The sequence below is a fragment of the Bubalus kerabau genome, chromosome 5 (assembly GCF_029407905.1).
Source record: "Bubalus kerabau isolate K-KA32 ecotype Philippines breed swamp buffalo chromosome 5, PCC_UOA_SB_1v2, whole genome shotgun sequence".
Lineage (NCBI taxonomy): Eukaryota > Metazoa > Chordata > Mammalia > Artiodactyla > Bovidae > Bubalus > Bubalus kerabau.
Window position 1 is genome coordinate 111,066,546 of NC_073628.1, and position 16,866 is coordinate 111,083,411.

Genomic DNA, 16,866 nt, shown 5'->3' on the forward strand with positions numbered 1-16,866 from the left:
CATTTTAGCATCTTATAAATTTAATCCTGTCAAGAGTAAGATTTATGCCCTGGGTATAGGCACTTTATAATTCACTGTTCATGTCCAGGGACTGGGAACCTAGATATGAAAATTCTCAAGAATAACTTGGGGAAGATCTTTGAAAGCATTGAGTCAGAACTTACACAGTTCACTAACAATCCCTCCTCAACAGTTAGGATCTGTAGTGTTTAAAATGCCTTGTTTGCCCCCTAGCTTAATTCAGGAGAATTAAGAAGGTTGTGTCGATTTAAAAAAAAAGACCCAGAAATGTCATACCTTATGATATTCCAAGATATTTTTTTTCAGCTTGATACTGTTTCTCTTGGGCATGGTGGGGTACTAAAAGAGCTGTCTCAGGGAAACCAGACATGGATTTAAAGATCCAACAATGTAGAGATAACTCTCAGCGCTTACATTCTTGCTGTGTCTATCTAAACATGTGTTTTGTGTCTATTTTTATGACATATGAAAATATCTACTCTTGAGGTTATGTCAGGGTACTTACCTGTACCTAACACTTGATGAAATGGTGTCGGTATAAATTTAAATTTTGGAACCCTAAGCACAAGCAAATGTTCTGGAATTTGATAATGGTGACAGTTGTACAACTTTGAGAATGTAGAAAAACCACTGAATTGTACATTTTAGAAAGGTGAATTTTTGATATGTGAATTATATCCCCCCCCCCACACACAAAAACCTGCCAAGCTAAATGTCCCAAGAGAATTAACATCTGCCTGCCGTGTTTTTTTCATAAGCCTCAGTCATACCAGAGGTACCTGTGCAGAAACCATACTTAAAGGAGGGAGACCTCTGTCAGAATTAGAGTTAATCAATAACTATAGATCCTATATGTACTCATATTTATAAGGGAAAGGCCAGCCAACAAAAGTGGATGATGGATTCATCTTTATATGTGTGTGTGTGTGTTTATATACATATATGTATGCACATAGTAAAACCTATAAATAGGTAATGCATATATAAGCACAGTGCCTGTGCTACCTGATCTTGAAATGTTTGTATTTGAAGCTCAGTGAGCTCTATAATGACTGCTTACAGCCTGTGGTGTAATTTTTCTGTTTTATCTTCATGACTAGATTCCAAGATACAGAAAGGAAACTTTATTGGAAGAAGAATGCAAAGTATTTATTATAAGCCTCTTTTATTATCCGTCTTAACTTTGACCTGGCCAGATTTGTGCAGTGATTTTTATTTGCTCTGATGATTTGGTTTGCATATTTATAAATTTTGGATTAAGTGAAATACAAGATAAAGAGTTCTCTGTAGAAATACATCATGTATACTTTCATCTTTGTATAAATCCCCAGAAAACAAACATTCATGGATATGTACAGCTGTTTTAGTCATTTTAAAAAATTAGTAGCCAAGCACCTAATAGGTGGTTATCAATTTCAGAAGTTAAAATATTATTTTTTATTTTAAGATGATGAACTGTTTTCATTTGGGGGAAGTTAGTTTTCTAATGATATAATAATTAATGGCAATTTTAGAGAACTATAGCCTTCATCTGTCTTTAGAAGATGATATGCTTTTCTTGTTTAATTAAAGAAAGAACTACTTGTACAAATGTGAGTTAAGCCTTCAAAAAGCACAGCTAATTAATTAAATTCAGTGAATTTCCCAAAGTGTAATGAAGGTTATATTATTACCTATTCTAGTTGGGCAAATCCTAGAAAGAATCAGGAATGTTTAAAACTCTCTTGGGTTTGGGAGACAGTATTATAAATATGTAGTTTCTAATTGAAGGATCTTATCTATATTCAGTATAATTAAATTTAGAATGTTTAACTTCTTTCTTGAGGTTAGACATAGGACTTTTTTTTTTTTAACTAAAATGTAATTCAAACAGAAAGAAAATGATTCCTGTAATTTCACAGAAGGTTCTACTTGCTCATACTAATTTTTATAGAGCAGTTGTCCCTGCATGTAATTTAAAATTAAGCTGTTTAATTATAAATAGTACAAACAAAGTTTTCTAAATAAAACTTAATTTGTACTTGTATTATTTGCTATCCTTACATATCTAAGGAAATAATTTACAACAGTGATCATATTTTGTTTTTAAATTATGCTAAAGTTTAAATAATACTAATCATATCTGGAAAAAATGATCCTCACCCCCGCCCCATTTTGTTTTGTTTTGTTTTCGTATTGGACCCTTCCTTACTCATAGAAGTCAAGAAAGTGAATCCATCTTTGAAAAATGTTTTTCATCCAGTGAAAATAAACATACTTTATTATTTTTCACATCACAGAAATGTTACTGGCTTTTGGAAATATTTGTTATGAAATCACATGCTTTTAATGAACAGTGATAGTCAAGAGGAGGGTTTCTATCTGTGACAAGTTAATTCTAAACCTCGGATGCTGCCACTCTTCCTCTTTGCTCTTGGCTAACTCATGCACTCACTGCTGTAGGATGGTGGAGAAGGCAAGCCTGAGCTCTCTTGATGCTTCTGGAGCCACTTAGTAAGAAGGAGCAGGTGGTTTCTGATGATTTCTGATGATTGAAACTCAATCACCTTGTCTGCTGGTTGAGTTATACTTAACACTCAGGGGAGATATAAAGGTTATGCATATTAAGAATCTCTCAGTATGTTTATCAATGGTCTTTAGAATTAATGCTCCAAAATTTTTCTTCAATTTTTAGTACATCTTGTTTCCTGTTAAAGGAGGATGACTGGAAAATTACATCACACTCCTGTTTCTACATCATCTGTAACCCATTTGCTTTTTAAAAATTTGATTTATACGCTAGAGTAGTAGAGAGATTTATAAACCATATGGCCTGTGGGCCAAATATGGCCCACTGCCTGTTTTTGTAAATAAAGTTTAATTGGAACATAGCCCCATGCTTATTATCTATCACTGTTTTTACACAACAATGGCAGAGTTGAGTAGCTGCAACAAAGACCATATGGCCTACAGAGCCTAAAATATTTACTGTTTGGGCATTTACATTAAAAGTTTGCTGACCCTGTGCTAGAGTATAATCTAAGATGGTTCTTAAATGCTAAAAGAAATTCAGTCTGGTTTGCCAACTGCCAGTTAGTTACTACTGACAAGATTTTCTCTTTAGTTTGACATTTAAAATTGTTTAAATTTCCACCAGAAAGATAAAACTGGCTGTGTTGGGTGAAGGAAGAGCATGAAATGATTTCAGATATCCAGATTTGCTTTCTCAAATCTCTTCTACAATGTAGACATTTAAACATTTTTGTCTGTAGGCATTTGTCTTTGAATGTCAAAAAACTGTTTGATGAAATTTGAATTTGATGACTATCAAGGTTTTTGAAAGAGGCACCCAGAAGAAGAAAGGTGAGAGTTGAGTGTGTTGTTGCTAATAAAATTGCCCTGGGTCTTTTAGGGAAACATTTTCTCTGGACCCTGGAATGTCTTTAAAATCATGTGCCAACAATTCATTATAGCAGCAGATAGGACACCCAAAATACCGAGCTAGAGTTTATAAAGCCGCCTCCTTCTCCATCATTTTTTCCTTTAAGGCTGAGTTTATTTTCTTCTGATTGCCGGTTCACATTTCTCTGGTTTCTCATCTTGGGAAAAAATCACCTTCACCATTCCTTATACTGCTTCATCCAAACTCCAATCCCCAGACACCAAGGAGACCTGGGACCTCCGTTTTTCTTTTGCATTTCCCTGCCCAACAATATAATTCTGTTGCCTGAAGATGAAATATTTTGCAAGGTTGCTGGCTTTGTCATGCCTGAAGATGAAATATTTTGCAAGGTTTCTGGCCTCATGATTGAAGGAAGTTCCTTCCACCCAGTTCTTAACAACACAGTGTAAACAACTCACGCCCTAGTTGCAAATAGTTCCATGGACAGCGTTTGCATCAGTCACTCGGACTGCAAATAGCAGTGTGGAGAGGGAGGAGTTTAGTGTATCACTCTTCGCTCCCATTGGCTGCCTCAAGTATAATTTCTTCCATCAAACGTTAGCTGTCCTGGAGAGAGCATAGAGTAAATGACACTCTAAGGAAAAGCAACAGAGCAAAATAGCGTTACCAAGTGTCTGTTTTTTGTTATCACCATTTCCTAATTGTATTAGTAGGTGTGCAATTTCATTGGATATTCTTTTTTTTTTTTTCAATTGTCTTTGTACCTATGATTGAAAACGATAGTTGGTCTGTGACTTTTGAGGAGGTAAGTTTTTTTGTCTGTGTGTGTCTGTAACATCAGCGTCTGTCTCTCCGAAAAATGCAGTATCCTCCTCCCCCAAGATACTAATCCAGTTTTCCTGGCTACACATCTCCTATGCAGGAGGGGACGAAACTAAGGAGAAAAGTTGCTCTCTGCTTTTTGTGCAAATGTTGTTAATTGTGTGACATGGAGGAGGTTTCCAAGAGTGTGATGTGAATTTGTAGGGTTATGTAAGCATTATCTCCTGTAGTCTTTTCCAAAAGGCAAGGGAAGCAATTTGCCTGTGTTGTCTATGGGCTCTGAGCGGTCAGCACATCTGCTCGGGCAGACGTGTGGCATGTGAGCTTTTCTGCCCTGGCTGAGGTTAGGGGGCCACTTCCAGTCCACTTCTGGTGGACGCCCTTGCCAACATTTCAGAATGAACCAGGCAACATTACTACCTTTCCCAAAGCTAACCTATCTTCTTTAGTATAAAGGCAAACTGTTTCTTGAATCAGTCAGTTCTAAAAACAGTTCTGACTCCTCAGAAAGGCTGGAAGAGACAGCCAAGTCATGTCATCTCTCTTTAACCCATGGTAAGTGTGGGCAGGTTCTTCTTCATGGAAAATCTCCATCTGACCACCCCCAGGTTCATACTTTGGAGGACGATACTGCATTTTTGGCCCCAGAGCTTGCTTCCCCATGTGTCTGTGAGTGCAGAGCAGGAGTCCACACTCCCCACCGTGCTGCTTGCTTTGCAGACACTGAACTGAAGCTTCTTGCTAGAGCAAAAGCCAGTAGGCTTGCCCCCTAGGCTATTTGGCTTTTTAGGGACCCTCGTGCGTGCGTGCTCAGTCGTGTCCGACTCTTTGCAACCCCAGGAACCACGTAGCCCACCACGTTCCTCTGTCCATGGGATTATCCAGGCAACACTACTGGAGTGGGTTACCATTTCCTCCTCCAGGGGACCTTCCTGACCCAGGGATCCAGCACACATCTCCTGCTTTGGCAGGCAGATTCTTTACCACTGAGCCACCTGGGAAGCCTAACAGACCCTCAGACACCCATAATTTCTCCCAGATCTTCCCCTTACCATCCCACCCCCTGAGCACTGTGTCAGAGGTTCGAATGTGACAACCATGGTAATAGCAAATGACCAGTCAAGTTCCAGCTGCGCTCATACCTCTTTCTTATATGACATAACCCATCAGATATTTATCTCTGATCAATAGTGAAGTAGCTACCTGGTGCGTTTTTTAAGTCCTTTGAACAAAGTGTGTGTCCACTAGTATTGGATTGTATGCCTTTCAAGTGAAGTGAAAGTCGCTCAGTCGTATCTGACTCTTTGTGACCCCCTGGACTATAGTCCATAGAATTCTCCAGGACAGAATACTGGAGTGGGTAGCCTTTCCTTTCCTCAAGGGATCTTCCCAACCCAGGGATTGAACCCAGGTCTCCCACATTGCAGGTAGATTCTTTACCAGATGAGTCACAAAGGAAGCCCAGAATACTGGAAGGGGTAACCTATCCCTCCTCCAGCGGATCTTCCCACCCCAGGAATCGAACCGGGGTCTCCTGCATTGCAGGCAGATTCTTTACCAACTGAACTATGAGGGAAACCCCTCACCTGGAGGTAATTTTAACTTGGTTCTAAGCCTCTGACATGTAATGTGAAAAACTGGTAGCTGCAGCCTTTCCACTTGTGCCAAATGAATGTGATGTGAATAAATAGTCGAGGGAGCTCTGTGCCTTGGAGACCTCCAGGTTCAACTTCAGGAGAAACAGGACACTTGGGAATAGGTATTCAAGTCATCTTACAATGGTCTCTTTTGAGGGGATTTATCAAGAAATGAGAAAAATCTTTTCCTGGCCTGAAGCAGTCTGCCTTGTGAAATATGTTATGATGCAATTGTGCTGGATATTGCTGCTTCTTCCTGACAAGGAGGGAGTTTATTGGAAAAGTTTCTGAACCGTATTTTTTTTTAATCTAAGTTTCCACCCAGTATGTAAGTTGTTCCCACAAGAAGGGGTCATAGTTTGATGGATCAGAATGAAAGACTAATCTCTATCCCCTGCTAAAATTTGGATGACTTCAGCACAGATTGAAAGATTCAAGTGTAGACACATACAGTATTTGATGGGTATAATTTTCCCCTACAAATATGTACACTATCTTTTCAGGAATATATCTTGGGGAAGAGTTCCTGGAAAGGTGGCAGTTTTGAGGGGTTCCATTGTACCTTGGTCACAGAGAAGCACCCGTTACAGTTTTACATGCTTCTATTAGGAGTAAACTTTAAAAAAGTTCTTGTTTTGGCATTTTATCCTCTCCAATGAAATTGATATTCTGAATTACTTTTTATTTTTTAATAACTTTTTAAACACATGTATTATAAATTTATTGTAGACAACTTGGAAACATTAACAAAAAAAGACATCAATAAAAATAATCCACTATCCACAGTTAATATTATTTGAGTTGTTATAAAAATGGGATTTTCTAGTTACTTGTCTAATTTTTTCCCCATAAGATAGCATACAGGCTACCCCAGTGGCTCCATGGTAAAGAGTCCACCTGCCAATGCAGGAGAAGCGGGTTCGATCCCTGGGTCGGGAGGATCCCCTGGAGAAGGAAATGGCAACCTGCTCCAGTATTCTTGCCTGGGAAATCCCATGGACAGAGGAGCCTGGCAGGCTACAGTCCATGGGGTCACAAAGGAGTCAGACAGCACTTAGAGACTAAAGAACACATTAATACCTACAAAGGTGGCATACACGTTTCTCCTTTCGTTCTGTATTTTTTACTTATGTGTTAATACTGTATTGGGATTGTTTTTCTCTTTTTCAGTAGCTCTCTTTTTAAAAAATGTTTTGAGTGTTCCCAGCTATTCCAGTCTGTGTTTTCCAAAAGAAAAGACAGGAATGGGCCCTGTTGACTGAGTGTAGTTAGAGTGCGAGTTTGTTCTTTGGCTTCTCTGCTGGCCCTGTTTTTGGATCGTCTGCCTCCATGAAGAGTCTCAGGCTTTGCCCTTACCGTCCGTTTCTTAGCCCGTTTCTAAAAGACAAAAAGAAAAAAATTAGGTTTTCTCATTTTCAAGTCCAGGTTGTTCTATAGAAGATAAAATACACTCCCTGCCCCTCCCTCTCCTCTGCCCCTCTGCCCCCAACCCCAGGCTGATACACTGCCTTCTAGGGCGTAGCTTCGTCTTCTGGTTGTGCAACACCGCTTTGTCTTGAGTTTTTGCCGTGCTTGCAGAAAACGCTGTTAGGAGTGTAAATCTGAAAAACAGGAAGGTCTCATCACATTGATGTCTTTCCTGTCAGCTCTCTTTTGAATCATCTGTAACTGCTAACAATAGCAAAGATGGCACTTTTGATACTTTGAAATGGAGGACATTAAATTGCTCTTGGAAAAATAGAGTGAATGTACACAGTATATAATGACTGGTTAAGGGGAGTCCATGCTTCATAAGAATGAGTGACTTGCTTCTTTCATCATATAGCTATTTCACATTTTTTTCTGGGAGTTCAAGGGGAAAAACAACCAACTCAGCCATTTATTTTACCCAGAATCTTTTAATTTGAAGTTTTTTTTTTTAAAGCAAAACAAACTTTGAGACATTATCATAAGGACTGTTGCTCATACCAACAAAGAAATTGGCCTTCAGAAAAGTAAATGCATTCATATCCAAAAAAAATGAAAATATCAGTTGATAGCAAAACAGACCAAACTGTGTATCTTAAATATACTCAATTAAAGGGGAAAAACATTTCAGAGAAATGCCTAGTGGTTTACCCAATTTCATCCCTACTGTCTTGCAGTTTTCTTTATGGTCCAGGGTGGGATTATTATGCATGTTTCCAGCAAAGACTTGCCTGTGTCTGTGTTCTGGGTCTCTGAAAATCTCACAGGATTGGGGGTGGCTTTGGAAAGTTTGCTTTTCGTGGCATGGTTTTTATGATGAAGCCCTGTCTGGGGGGCTGAAGGGGTTGTAAGTTTCACTGGGTAGAGTTCTGCAGCTGCACCGCTCGCTTAACCCACCGTTGTTTCCCAGACAGCAGTCCTGCCTTCCTGTGCCACTCGCGCCTTCTCCTTCTGACACTTTCAAAAGTTCACTTTGTTGTTTTTGTCGCTTGTCTTTCCTTACCAGTTCTCTTGGTGTCGATAGTATGTCCAGGCACTAATGCCCACCTCTGGCTGTTGCTCTTTTTCTGCAGAGGGAGAACCGGAGACTACAGGAGGCCAGCATGAGGTTGGAACAAGAGAATGATGACCTTGCTCATGAACTAGTAACCAGCAAGATTGCTCTGCGAAATGACTTGGATCAAGTAAGCCTGGTTTCACTAGGTAGAAATAAGACTGTGGTGACCTTCAGGGCAAGGACCAAGTTGCTCTCAGAGCAGTCCCACCAGGGCTTGCTCTGTGCTTGATGCTGAGTCAGCTGCTTGATGGGAGAATGGGTGGGTGGCATGCAAGAGAGTGGCAGGTGGGAGGGGACTGTTATACTCCTTGGAGATGGTGAAAAACACAAGCCTTTAGGGTTTTGGTCATTTTCAAACAGCATGTGTAAGATACTTAAAAAAAAAAGCTCTAAGCTTTTCTGGTGTCTCTCCTCTTAATCTCTTGTTGTTTTAGTCACTAAGTGGTGTCTGACTCTTTCACAACCCCATGGACTGTAGCCTGCCAGGCTCTTTGATCCATGGCATTTCCCAAGCAGGAATACCAGAGTGAGTTGCCGTTTCCTTCTCTGGGGGATCTTCCCTACCCAGGGATTGAACCCACATCTCTTGCATTGGCAGGTGGATTCTTCATCACCGAGCCAGCAGGGATGCCCTCTTAATCTCTTCTTTTCCTAAGCCAAGGAGTTACAGCATCATTACCTGAGACTATCAGTCACCAGGAGTATATTAATGCCACTCTAACATTTATAGTTACTATACTTTTTGCTCCAAGATTTCACATACAGTAAACATGAGGATTTTATATGAACCATGTACGTTGAGATATGCGTATTGGTGGACTGACAGGCATCCTAGGGGCAGACAGCCAGGACTGCCTGGGTGTCAGTCCTGGCATCACCACTCACTAATCACATGACCCAGGGCCATCCTTAACCTGCCTGTAGGTTTCAAAAAGTGTTTCCCTCATAGGAAAGATGTGAGAAACAAATGAAGTAAAGCACTACAGTAGTATGTGTTCAATAAGCATCAGCTGTGGCTAGGAAACCCTTAAATTCTTTAACTTCCTCATCCTTTCCAACAGTACTCATAGCTTTAGGACTTCTTGTTTTTCCATTGCTAGTGTCTTTGGAAATAATTGGCAATATAGAAGGAATCTTGCACAGTTTTAAAATCATCATACTATTTTCTAACTTTTAAAATGTGATTATTCCCAGTGGGGTCAAAAAGTTGAAACTTAGAATGGCTGAATTTGCTTTAAAAAAAAAGAGAGACTTTACCTGTACTCTAACTATGCATTGGCAATATTTAAAATACAAATCCATTAATAATATAAAATGTGATTGGATATATAAATGTGATTGGAAGGTTTTTTTTTTAATGTTTGAAAATGGTCCCTGCCACAACTCCTTTTCCCATATAAACAGCTAATTTTGCAGCTTAGAAGTTTTAACCACAGTAAGTTGTTGGTGTTCATGTTGTTGTTATTGTTCAGTCACTAAGTCGTGTCCAACTGTTTGTGACCCCATGGACTGCCGTGCACTGTCCTTCACTATCTCCTGGAGTTTGCTCAAACACATGTCCATTGGGTCAGTGATGCTATCTAACCATGTCATTTCCTGCTGCCCCCTTCTCTTCCTGCCTTCAATCTTTGCCAGCCTTAGAGTCTTTGCCAGTGAGTCAGCTCTTTGAATCAGGTGGCCAAATTATTGGAGCTTCAGCTCTAGCATCAGTCCTTCCAGTGAATATTCAGGGTTTGTTTCCTTTAGGATTGACCACAGCAGGATGGGAGATAAAAACCACTGTTAAGAAAAGTGCTGAAAGTGGAGAGGAGGAAGCTGAAGGAGTCAGCACTAACTGGAGTTTCAAAATAAAACAGAAACTGTGCTGCTTGGGACAGGATGTAGAAGGTAGAAGCAGCAGCCCTGTCAGGGGTGGGGATTGCCTTTTGGACCACAAACTGCATCAGCCAGCTCATCTGCAAGCTGTCAGAGGTGAAATGAAAAATGTGTGACTAAGAGTAAGAACCAGAGAAGGCAGAAGGGTCCCATTCAACAGGGCCATTGACCCAGCATGACCTTGACTGTTTTACTTCTATCATAAGTAAGACCATTGTGGTGACTCAGTACTATAAGGAAATTTTTGGCTCCATATTAACTTTGCAGATGACCTTGACCGACACTTAATTCTGCCATTTTGAATATTCTATCCATTAATAGTTTTCTTAAGATGGCTAGCTGAATGAAAAAGTTTACACTAAATCTGTTGTGGTAATCATTCCACGATGTATGTAATTCAGGTCATTTTTTTATATACCTTAAACTTACACAGCACTGTATGTCACCTCTATCTCAATAAATCTAAAAGAAAAAAAAGTTTTAAGTAGTTAGACTTCATAGGGATGCAGTGAAACGAGTTAGAGTTGTAAATTGGAAGTTTTATGGGAAATGTATCGCTATATGTTGAGGGACAGCAAAGAGTCGGACACGACTGAGCAACTGAACTGACTGACTGACTGAGCCTTTAAAAAGCAAAAAAATAATGAAGTTAAATATTTACTAAGTTCCTACTATGCACCAAGCACTTTATTTAGCAATTTATAAGCATCATCTCATTTAATTTTCCTAATGACTCTGTTAAGCAGGTAATCTTCCATTTTATAAATGAGGCAACTGGCATATCTACCATTACTTGGAAAGCTATCCTATAAAAATAGAGACTTACATGAAAATATATAAACGCAAAGTTGTTTACTGCAGTGTTACTTACAAGAATGAAAACGTGAAATAAAGTATATGTCCAATAGAAAGAAAGGATGAAGGCGCATCTGTAAAATATATTTTTGGAATAATTTTTAAAAACAATGCGAAGATAATGATATAATATTTTTAAAAGAGTAAATTTATCTGTGTATAATGTTTACATCTAAATTGCAAGGGATATACGCTGGCCTAGGGCCAACCTGGAGGAAAGGAAAGGAGGCTGGACTCTACCTTGTGACAGGAAAAAGGCCAACAGGGAAATAGAAATATATCAAAATGTTGCTACAAGAGGAACTTACCTGGGGGCTCAGTGGATAAGAATCCACATTCAGGGAACACAGACTTGACCTTTGGTCCAGGAAAATTCCACATGCCGAGGAACAGCTAAGCCTGTGTGTCACAACTGCTGAACCTGTGCTACAGGAGCCCATGTGCTGCGCCAGTTGAAACCCTCACATCTAGAGCCCTGTGCAATAAGAGAAGCTACCACAATGAGAAGCCCGTGCACTGCAAAGAAGAGTATCCTCCCCATTCCCCACAACTAGAGAAAAGCCTGATGCCACCAAAAATGTTGGCTTTCTCTGACTACTGAGGCCTAATAAAAAATCAGAGACAAGAGTCTGGGGGAACTAGAAAGGTGAATTTAATCCTCAGGTGGAGGAAGGGAGACACAGCAGACACATGCCTCAAAAATTGTGCCCCACTTCCATGAGGAATCTGTGCTGTGCTTAGTCACTCAGTCTTGTCCGACTCTTTGCGACCACATGGACTAGCCTGCCAGGCTCCTCTGTTGTTGGGGATTCTCCAGGGAAGAATACTGGAGTGGGTTGCCATGCCCTCCTCCAGGGGACCTTCCCAACCCAGGGGTCGAACCCAGGTCAGTGGAACCCAGGTCTCTCGCATTGCAGGTGGATTCTTTACCATCTGAGCCACTAGGGAAGCCTGTGAGGGATCTGGAGGATTCTACAGATGAGGGCTTGCTCTCAGGGGTCGGAGATGAGGAACAAAAGTGTAAAGATCTTGTATTCTTCCTCTTGCATTGTTTCAAAAACAGTTGCAGACTAGCCTCAGCCTGTTAATTGGGTCTGGCAGTCCCATAGCCTAGTAGTTGACTCCATTGTCTTTTGTGTATTGTACCGTGGCCTTCTTTTATAATGCAAAAAGAGACAAAATAACATGGAGTGCTCTGCAAAGAGAGTGCTGTAAAGGTGAGCACCAGTTACAGGATGTAATTAGCATAGAGTTAAAGGATAGTAGGTGCAGAATGCGGCTCCTGCAGAGCCAGGGGGCAAAAACAAGCTTAGTTATAGGCTACAAATTCGGACCCATTAAAATAAAAACTAGCAGTGATTAGGCCTGCTCACTGTTCTCTCCATCTTCTTTGTTCTCAGGAAAGAAAAGTAAGACTCATTCTTCTTTTTTCCCTTTTCATTGCAACAAGCCTAAGTGCAGCAATGAAGACCCAAGGCACCCAAAAATAAAAATAAAGAACAAATTAATATTTGAAAACTCTAAAAAATGTTGCTGTTAGATATCTCTGGGTGATAAGAGTAAGTCTAATTTTTATATTCATTTTTATACTTTTTTCAATTTTTTAATCTTTTCTAAGACCTTAAATTACTTAAGTACCTTTGGTTAGAGGCTTCCCTGGTGTCTCAGACAGTAAAGAATCTGCCTGTAATGTGGGAGACCCAGGTTCAATCCCTGGGTCAGGAAGATCCATCCCCTGGAGAAGGAAATGGCAACCCACTCCAATATTCTTGTTTGGACAATCTCATGGACAAAGAAGACTGGCAGGCTACAGCCCATAGGGTTGCAAAGAGTTGGGCACGACTAATATTTTTACCCTTGGTTAAGCAATAATATGCCTTATAATGTTAATGATCAGAAAAATATATTATTTAAAAAATTATTTCTCCACCCCCAAAAAATTCATTTTGTAGATTAGTCTGGAAAAGTTGCTAGGGTCCTCCTGAAACAATTAATTATTGAGTACCTAAGGATCTCTTGGAGCTACTAGATCGGTCCCAAAAGAAAAGATTCCTTCATCTATTCCTTCTCTTTATTTCCCCCTTTCATGCCTGTCATTCTCTTTTTAAAACAGTAGTTAAGACCTGGCCCCTCTGCCTTTTGAAGCTTATTATCTAGATGAAAGAATGAAATTGCTGTGTCATTGAATTGCTAATTCAAAACTTGCTATCTCCTCCTAAAATCTGATCCTGCAGTTTCTGCCCCAGAGGGGTTTATTGAAAAGCTGTCCCTGCAATTTAGGCACCTGGCCCCTCCAGACTTTGAGGAAGGGCATTAGCTTGAGCCTTTGCCTGCCTTTACCCAGTTTGCCCAGTACTTTTTCATTCCCAGCTTAATCAAAATCAAATCTCTTAATTCAGATAGCAGAACATTGGCAAAACTCAACATTCAGAAAATGAAGATCATGGCATCCGGTCCCATCACTGCAGATGGTTACTGCAGCCATAAAATTAAAAGACGCTTACTCCTTGGAAGGAAAGTTATGACCAACCTAGATAGCATATTCAAAAGCAGAGACATTACTTTGCCAACAAAGGTCCATCTTGTCAAGGCTATGGTTTTTCCTGTGGTCATGTATGGATGTGAGAGTTGGACTGTGAAGAAGGCTGAGCGCCGAAGAATTGATGCTTTTGAACTGTGGTGTTGGAGAAGACTCTTGAGAGTCCCTTGCACTGCAAGGAGATCCAACCAGTCCATTCTCAAGGAGATCAGCCCTGGGATTTCTTTGGGAGGAATGATGCTAAAGCTGGAACTCCAGTACTTTGGCCACCTCATGTGAAGAGTTGACTCATTGGAAAAGACTGTGATGCTGGGAGGGATTGGGGGCAAGAGGAGAAGGGGACGACAGTGGATGAGATGGCTGGATGGCATCACTGACTCGATGGACGTGAGTCTGAGTGAACTCCAGGAGTTGGTGATGGACAGGGAGGCCTGGCGTGCTGCGATTCATGGGGTTGCAAAGAGTCGGACACAACTGAGTGACTGAACTGAACTGAAACAAGCATGAAAGCAGATTGTATTTGAGACAATATGTAAACCAAACAAACACTAATTAGGTAATCAGGTAGTTAAAAAAACACATTCTTTCCTACCCATGTCATTTTAGAGCTGGCTTCAGGGGGAGGCCTTACAAATAGCTGTGAAAAGAAGAGAAGCAAAAAGCAAAGGAGAAAAGGAAAGATATAAGCATCTGAATGCAGAGTTCCAAAGAATAGCAAGAAGAGATAAGAAAGCCTTCCTCAGCGATCAATGCAAAGAAATAGAGGAAAACAACAGAATGGGAAAGACTAGAGATCTTTTCAAGAAAATTAGAGATACCAAGGGAATATTTCATGGAAAGATGGGCTCAATAAAGGACAGAAATGGTATGGACCTAACAGAAGCAGAAGATATCAAGAAGAGGTGGCAAGAATACACAGAAGAACTGTACAAAAAAGATCTTCACTACCCAGATAATCACGATGGTGTGATCACTGACCTAGAGCCAGACATCCTGGAATTTGAAGTCAAGTGGGCCTTAGAAAGCATCACTATGAACAAAGCTAGTGGAGGTGATGGAATTCCAGTTGAACTATTTCAAATCCTGAAAGATGATGCTGTGAAAGTGCTGCACTCAATATGCCAGCAAATTTGGAAAACTCAGCAGTGGCCACAGGACTGGAAAAGGTCAGTTTTCATTCCAATCCCAAAGAAAGGCAATGCCAAAGAATGCTCAAACTACCGCACAATTGCACTCATCTCACACGCTAGTAAAGTAATGCTCAAAATTCTCCAAGCCAGGCTTCAGCAATACGTGAACCATGAACCTCCAGATGTTCAAGCTGGTTTTAGAAAAGGCAGAGGAACCAGAGATCAAATTGCCAACATCTGCTGGATCATGGAAAAAGCAAGAGAGTTCCAGAAAAGCATCTATTTCTGCTTTATTGACTATGCCAAAGCCTTTGACTGTGTGGATCACAATAAACTGTGGAAAATTCTGAAAGAGATGGGAATACCAGACCACCTGACCTGCCTCTTGAGAAACCTATATGCAGGTCAGGAAGCAACAGTTAGAACTGGACATGGAACAACAGACTGGTTCCAAATAGGAAAAGGAGTCTGTCAAGGCTGTATATTGTCACCCTGTTTGTTTAACTTATATGCAGTGTACATCATGAGGAACGCTGGACTGGAAGAAACACAAGCTGGAATCAAGATTGCCAGGAGAAACATCAATCACCTCAGATATGCAGATGATACCACCCTTATGACAGAAAGTGAAGAGGACCTAAAAAGCCTCTTGATGAAAGTGAAAGTGAAAAAGTTGGCTTAAAGCTCAACATTCAGAAAACAAAGATGATGGCATCCGGTCCCATCACTTCATGGGAAATAGATGGGGAACCAGTGGAAACAGTGTCAGACTTTATTTTGGGGGGCTCCAAAATCACTGCAGATGGTGACTGCAGCCATGAAATTAAAAGACGCTTACTCCTTGGAAGGAAAGTTATGACCAACCTAGATAGCATATTCAAAAGCAGAGACATTACTTTGCCAACTAAGGTCTGTCTAGTCAAGGCTATGGTTTTTCCTGTGGTCATGTATGGATGTGAGAGTTGGACTGTGAAGAAGGCTGAGCACCGAAGAATTGATGCTTTTGAACTGTGGTGTTGGAGAAGACTCTTGAGAGTCCCTTGGACTGCAAGGAGATCCAACCAGTCCATTCTGAAGGAGATCAGCCCTGGGATTTCTTTGGGTGGAATGATGCTAAAGCTGAAACTCCAGTACTTTGGCCACCTCATGTGAAGAGTTGACTCATTGGAAAAGACTGTGATGCTGGGAAGGATTGGGGTCAGGAGGAGAAGGAGACGACAGTGGATGAGATGGCTGGATGGCATCACTGACTCGATGGACATGAGTCTGAGTGAACTCCGGGAGTTGGTGATGGACAGGGAGGCCTGGCATGCTGCGATTCATAGGGTCACGAAGCATCGGACACGACTGAGCGACTGAACTGAACTGAACTCAGGCTCCCTGGGCACCAGCAGCTCTTCATGTTTCTCTCTGACAGAGCCTTCTTTCTTGACAACTTGCCCCCGACCCTCTGGACCCCTTCAGTAAGGACTTCTCAGTGATCAGAAATGAAAAAAAGATACATCTCCAGTTCAGTTTTGGTTACCTGCTCTCAGGCCCTTCCTGTTCTTTCTGTTCTGGAGGAACAAAAACAAGAGTCACAACCAGTGCTTTCCCAATACAGACTGGGCCCAGGTCCCTTCTAACCACAGGGAGTTCGTGTTGAACCAAACGCTGCATATGACAAGCGACACATTCTTTTGTTCTGTTTTCAAGTAAACAGTTGCCTTGGTCAGTCCTTTGAGAAATCATTTCTGAAAGAGTCCCATCCCTAATGTTAGAGCGGAGCCTTCTGAGTTGATTCATGTTGTAATCACAGATCAAGTGCCTGTCTCTCTCATTTATATGTCATCAATTCAGTTCAGATCAGTTGCTCAGGTCGTGTCCGATTCTGCAACCCCATGAACTACAGCACACCAGGCCTCCCTGTGCATTACCAACTCCCGGAGTTGACTCAAACTCATGTCCATTGAGTGGGTGATGCCATCCAGCCATCTCATCCTCTGTCGTCGTTACTTTGTGGGTAACTTGTCATCTGGTTTGCAGCTCTAGAATTCTCAGTTTTAAGTGTCCATAGTCAGTATCAATCATCTAGTATCTTA

General features: G+C 40.9%; 1 protein-coding gene across 10 annotated transcripts in view; it reads left to right on the plus strand.

The window, feature by feature from the left end:
* Positions 1 to 16,866, plus strand: part of RABGAP1L (RAB GTPase activating protein 1 like) — a 742,566-nt gene that overhangs the window by 707,601 nt on the left and 18,099 nt on the right. For 9 of the 10 annotated variants that reach the window (XM_055582718.1, XM_055582716.1, XM_055582717.1 and 6 more), the window contains one exon: positions 8,403 to 8,513. In XM_055582718.1, coding sequence (XP_055438693.1) covers positions 8,403 to 8,513 — 111 coding nt within the window. Of the gene's footprint in view, positions 1 to 4,058; positions 4,209 to 8,402; positions 8,514 to 16,866 lie in introns of those variants that run through there. The other variant, XM_055582727.1, reaches the window with a different exon arrangement.